This window comes from Octopus bimaculoides, chromosome 18, assembly GCF_046866305.1.
Source record: "Octopus bimaculoides isolate indiv1 chromosome 18, ASM4686630v1, whole genome shotgun sequence".
Classification (NCBI taxonomy): Eukaryota; Metazoa; Mollusca; class Cephalopoda; order Octopoda; family Octopodidae; genus Octopus; species Octopus bimaculoides.
The window spans coordinates 7,020,134-7,027,633 of NC_142945.1; the positions used below are offsets into that span (position 1 = coordinate 7,020,134).

The 7,500-nt window shown below is 31.9% G+C and overlaps 1 protein-coding gene across 1 annotated transcript in view; it reads left to right on the forward strand.

Annotated features, from left to right (window-relative positions):
* LOC106871988 (cilia- and flagella-associated protein 221) overlaps positions 1 to 7,500 on the forward strand; it is a 103,168-nt gene that overhangs the window by 7,179 nt on the left and 88,489 nt on the right. Inside the window, exon 2 of the mRNA XM_089365986.1 lies at positions 5,607 to 5,797. Within this exon, the coding sequence (XP_089222112.1) occupies positions 5,607 to 5,797 (191 nt within the window). The remainder of the gene's footprint in view (positions 1 to 5,606; positions 5,798 to 7,500) is intronic.

Sequence of the window (7,500 nt, forward strand, 5' to 3'; positions counted from 1 at the left end):
AATTTTCTCTTTTATTTCATTTCTATGTCTTTTATCTTATCAGTTTCATCTTTTCCAAACTATTTGTACGAACGTTTTTTATTTTTTTAATTTTTAGTTCTGAACCTCTCATTTCATTGTCTCAATCTAACTTAAAAGTTTTCAGTTTTAATTAATTCAATTCTTCTTGCATCAGCGCCAGTACATTTGATTAACTTCATATTCACTTATTGGTTTGTTGCTTGGTTGGTGGGGGGGGGGGGGGTAGGTATGGCTGTGTGGTTAAGATGTTTGCTTCCTGACCATATAGTCTCAGTTTCAGTCACACTGTGTGACACCTCAGGCAAGTGAGACTTGGGCCAACAAAAGACCTTGTGAGTGGAATTGGAGATATATGTATATATGTATGTGTATATATATATCTCTATATATATATATCATCATCGTCGTCATCGTTTAACGTCCACTTTCCATGCTAGCATGGGTTGGACAATTTGACTGAGGACTGGTGAAACCAGATGGCTACACCAGGCTCCAATCTGATTTGGCAGAGTTTCTACAGCTGGATGCCCTTCCTAACGCCAACCACTCAGAGAGTGTAGTGGGTGCTTTTACGTGCCACCGGCATGAAGGCCAGTCATATATATACATATATATATATATATATATATATATATATATATATATATATATATATATATATATATATATATATATATGTATATATATGTATGTATATGTCTATCTATCTATCTATCTATATATATATATATATATATATACTCTCACACGTGTGTGTGTGTGTGTATCTCCTGATGACATTGTGTGATAGTTGCAAATGTGTGTGACTGTCATTTAAGTGGTTTTGTTTGTTCCCAATCTTCCATGAAAACATGTCCACTCATGAGAACAGAACTTGTGATTATCATCTTCTTATCTGGCTGTGTTATCACTGTTTTCTATTTCACTGTTGGCATGTTTCATGCACAGGTTTAGCATTTGGATTGCTTTGTTTGTATGGAGTATCTCAAGTGTCCACAAGTGTGGTAAGTTGTCAAGCGCTTTAGGCAGTCGATAAGTTTTTAGCTGTGTTCCTCATATTCATATCCTGGAGATATGAGCCATGAGAAAAGGAGCACCTTTAATAAACAGATGCATGAAACATGTCATGAGTATAAGGAAAACAATACTGCAGATACAGACAGAAATGGAAATTATATATCTTATCCTATTTTTACTGGAACAAAAATATTTCAGAGGAACTTCCTCACTCCAGTCCTGGCAATGACACTAATAACTAGCATTTTAAACGAAACTGGAAGTGGATATTATAAGAGGACAGTCAGCTATCTTCTATACATAAACAACTAGAAACACAGCCACAGACAGTGCATGGAGTTATGAGAGGAATTGATATGATACTTAGATTAGAAAAAATGCCTGAGCAGCCTTGAAGAGAAGAACATTAAGAACACTAAAGTCATGATTTTTCTTGTTTACCCATTTTTTCCAATCTACAATTACTGCTTGGTTTAATGATAGACATTCTTTACAATTATGGTTTCCTTTCTGACATTCCTTCTGTTTCTCTAATAGGATGCAGTTTCTTTCAAGGCTATTAGTGAGCTTCTCAGAATGTATAGCTGTTAGTCCTGTCTGCTAATAAAATGTTAACACTCTATATAGATGAATAGTAGCTTGTTAGAATACATAAATGCCCATATGCTTCTCTACTTAAATGTCATTATTTTCCAGATGAATCATTAACTTTTAAGAATGTGATAGATTCTAATCTTCATCCTTAATCAGTTATTATTATCCTCCAGTTGAACAGTAGCTAGACAGATGTTTGAACTTTTGGATATTACCTATTTTTTGTTTTGACTTTGTATAGTGTTGTCACTATTCTTGTATGTTTATCATTTATTGCATCTGTCTTCTTATTTCAAAAATATATTGTTGTCAATAAAACTAGTACAGCTGCAAGACATTTGACCTGATTGTTATTGATAACATTTCTTGGTGATTTGCTTTAAACCGCCCCCCCCCCCGCCATATTACTCTGATATACTTTGAGGAAAAAAATTTCATGGCTTTCAGATAGATAACATAACTGCGTTTCTTTATACATTTTCCCCAGTTGAGTTTTTCCAGGTATTGACCATGTAGGAACATTTTTGCTATTGTTTTAGCATGGATTTGGTAGTGCCATTTTCAGCTTCTGTTGATGCTTTCTTTTCTTCTCACAATTGTCTGTAATTTCAGCTTCTGTTATATATTTATTGATGGCTTTGAAGAAAGAAAACAGTTTTGATTTGTATCTATTTCTCTCAGGTTTCCAATGTTCTTTACTCAATATTTGTGTTGTCCTGCGATGACCGTCTTATTCTAGTTTTCAAGTTTCAAAGACCTCCCCATATTTATGATAAATATAATCTATGTAAGATTATGGTTGGTGTATTCTAAATGTAGTCATCATATTTCTTGCTTCTCTGTCTAGTCTTGCTGATACATTTACCATCTCCCCAGCTGAGAATATGGCTATAAATTATTACTGGGATAGCTAAAGTATAGATATAGATATATACACACAATGGGCTTCTCTCAGTTTTCCGTCTACCAAATCATCTCACAAGTCTTTGATTGGCCCGAGGCCATAGTAGAAAACACTTGCCCAAGGTGCCACACAGTGGGACTGAACCCAGAACTGTGTGGTTGGGAAGCAAGCTCCTTACCGCACAGCCACACCTGCACCTCTGTATAATTTGAATCTTCTACCTCCATCTTTCTCCCTTTTTTCTCTTCACTGTTTTTTAGTAAACCTTTTACAGAAATTGTAACCTATCCTTGTAATGTCCCTCTCGTCATTATTATTATTATTATTATTTATATATTCACTTATTCGTTTATTTGTTGTGATCTTGTTAATTTAGCAACCTTCAGATTGTGTCTACTTGAGAAATTCCAATAAATTTTGTGTCAACAGAGTGTTATGCCATTGTTGACTTTGAAGAAATATTTAATGCCACCACCATCACCATCACCATCATTATCATCATCAACATCATCATCATCATCGTCGTCATCATCATTATCATTGTCATCATTATCATCATCACCACCATCATCATCATCATCATCATCATCATCATCATCATCATCATCCCTACAACCACTGCCATGACCACCATCCATAACTACTATTACAGTCACCACTGCGACCACCACCACCTAAACCACCACCACCACCACAGTAGTAATATCAGCAATATCCTTTCCAGAATGTTCAGTTATGAAGCTCTTGTAAAAATGGTTAGAAAAGAGAGCAAACAATTAAATTTGGAGAGTGTTTAAAAGAAGGGTAGAGTGTAAAAAAACAAACAAACATTATCATTGTTGTTGTTGTTGTTGTTGTTTTTGTTGTTTCCGTTATACTTTAACACCAGGAATGTCTCCCGTCACTTCAGAAGAAATTTTCAAAATAAACATGAACATTAAGACTTGTACACTCATACACATACACACACACACACAAACACACACAACACATACACACACAACACGCACACGCATACACACACAGACACAGAGAAACACACACACACACACACACACACAGAAATACACACACATGCACATACACACACATGCACATGCACACACATACACACACACAGAGAAACACACACATACACACAGACACACATCCATGCATACACACACACACAGAAACACATCCATGCACACACACACACACACACACACAGAGAAACACACATCCATGTACACACACACACACACACTTCTATTCATACACATAAACCTATCTGTGGTCATATATATATATATATATATAAATGTCTACAGGTGGTTTTTTTGTATTACATCATATTAAAACTCATACCATATCTTACATATTACACTATATTATATATTATATCATGTAGTATACATTATATTATATTATATTACATACGGCATTATTATGTTTGCTGATATGTTGTCATCTTGAAGTGCTTATATTTGTGTTGTTAATCTTTTTAAACTTCAGAACGGCAGAGAAGGCAAACATCCCACCTACAGAACCATATACACCGAGAATATATATATGATTATGTTTTTTTCTTTAATCTATTTAACTATCAATAAATGTATGGTTTTACACATGTGTGCACACATCACACACACATACACACAGGCACACACATAGAAACACACAATCCATGCACACACACACATACATTATATGTAATATACACATTATATGTATATGTATATATATAATCATAAAACCCATGATGATATATATGCATATATATATGTGTGTGTGTGTATATATATATATATATATATATATATATATATATATATATATATATATATATATATATATATATATATATATATATATATATATATATGTATATATATATATACACACACACACATATACACACATGTAAATATATATATATATATATATATATATATATATATATATATATATATATATATATATATATATATATATAGATAGATAGATAGGTAGTTATATAGATATTAACATATTAATATGGTGATATACATAGTGAATAGATAGAGATAATATATCCAGGCTCTCTCTCTCTCTCTCTGTATATATATATATACATATATATATATATATATATATATATATATATATATATATATATACTCACACATGTATGTATGTTTATATGTTATGTGTGTGTGTATATATATATATATATATATATATATATATATATATATTTATATATATATACACACACATATATATATATACACATAACATACATACATACATACAAACATGCATACATACATGTGTGTGTGTGTATTGAGAAATATATATACATAGATAGGTATATGAAGCTACCGATAGAGTAAGTAGGGCAGTTTGTTTAAATATTGTAGGAATGGTTTGAATATGGTTTATGAAATGGGAAATGGGAAAGAGAAATAGAGGAAGAAAGAGAAAAAGAAGGAAAGGAATCGAAGTGTAAAATTGGGAGGCATACAGAGAGAGAGAGAGGGGGGAAGAAAGGCATAAAGAGATGAAGAAAAGAAAAAAATATTTGACAGAGGAAGAAAAAACTGCTTTTCAACTCTAGGCACAGGGCCTGAAATTTTGTGGGGAGGGGCTCCAGTTCGATTAGATCGAAACCAGTATGCAACTGGTACTTAATTTATTGACGCCGAAAGGATGAAAGGCAAAGTTGACCTTGGCGGAATTTAAACTCAGAATGTAAAGACATATGAAATACCGCTAAGCATTTTGCCCGGCATGATAACATTAAAATGGAAGAGACAAATAAAGATGGAATGTGAATGTCTAACAAATTATATGGTGGTCTGCATGCCATGTCTGACACCACTATTATGCAGCAGTGTGGTAATTTTCTTGTTTTTAGAATGACATTGTAGAGCAGGTATGAGAAACTGGATCTGGCCAGTTTAATCATAAATTAGAGAGAATTTTTTTGTTGGATGTGGCTGGTTGAAATGCTATAGGGTTCAACTTAGATCTTTACTCTTCAAATCCTTATAAAATATTTCAATATATTTTAGGCTTTATGTGTCTTTTTTGTGCTTTTCTTTTTCAGAGATTTTCCGGAAAACTGGTCAGGAGAGTAAAACATTGTTAGCTGCTCCTGTTGATGTTCACTTTGAGATAGTCTGCTTGGAGAAAAAATGTTCAAAACGTCTCAGTCTCATGAACCTTACCCCAAAACTCATCAGCATTCAAATTTTACCACCACAAACAAAGTACTTCAAAATACACTATGAGAAGTCCGTAAGTATGATGCAAATTTGCTTTATAAACTGCTTTTTAATTATCAATTGCAGCGTGGAAGGTGTTTATAAGCGATTTAAGAAACACACAAAAACCGTTAGATTCACTTCAACATTTAAATTTAAGTTGCCAAAATATTTTCGCCGCTTTGAGACCGCGACCTGTTCACTGACAAAATTCAGTGCTGCAGCACACACACACACACACCATACACATGCACACACACACACAAACACACACATACATACATACACATAGTCATATATACGATGGGCTTCTTTCAGTTTCCATCCACCAAATCCACTCACAAGGCTTTGGTTGGTCTGGGACCTTCACAGAAAACACTTGCCCAAGGTGCCACACAGTGGGACTGAACCTGCAAACATCCGGTTGAGAATCAAGCTTCTTAACCACACAACTACATCCGTTCTTATCATCCATTAATTTCATATTTACCAACAATGCATCATTTACTCCGTTGCAAGCGTTCAGATTAGGTCTCTGGTTTGAGGATATTTTCCTTCCTCTTCATCATCAGTCTTGGACACCCTCTGAAGCAGCGTGGGCACTGCTTTCTTTTGGGATTAAAAGACAGAGCTAAAGAAAAAGGTTCTTATTACTGACTGTCACCAACTTAACGGATTCCAGTGATTTATTCTCAGTTACTCTTTGAAATATAAGCACATCTACAAACATCCTAAGGTTTGAATTCTTCAAAACACGTTAGCACACACGTACACATATACACGTGTGGGCATATACACACAAACACAGTGATGTACGCAGCGTCACACGCATTGAGTAGAAAATTAGTTTTCTTCAGATGGATTATCAATATAGTTTCTGGAGAAGACAACCACAATCATACTTATTCTTCCTCTCATCACAGAATGACGGAAGAATTACATTACTAGAAGATCTATTTACCGACATATTACACTTGACACACAAACACATACAGACACACACACTTACACACGTACACACACTCACACATATATGTTTATATCTACTTATGTATGTATATATATATATATATATATATATATATATATATATATATATATATACAAACACACTCACATACATGTATATGCATATATATATATATATATATATATATATATATATATATATATATATATATATATATGTATATATATGTATATACATACATATGTATACACACATACATGTATGTGTATACTTAAGTATATGCATATATATATGATGTGTATATATATATATATGTATATATATGTATGTATATATATTTTTATGTATGTATATATATATATATATATATGTGTGTGTATATATATATGTATATATATATATATATATATATATATATATATATATATATATATATATATATATATATATATATATATATATGCATGTATATGTATACATATATGTATGTGTATCTATCTATCTATCTCTCTCTATATATATATTTAATATGTATCAGACGTAATATTGCCTGAAATTTACACACACACACACACACATATATATTTACTATATGTGTGTGTTTGTATAAATATGTATATATATATATATATATATATATATATATATATATATATATATATATATATATATATATATATATATATATATATATATATATATATATATATTTATATATAAATATATATATGTATGTATGTATAGTTTATTATTATTTTTATTCTTTT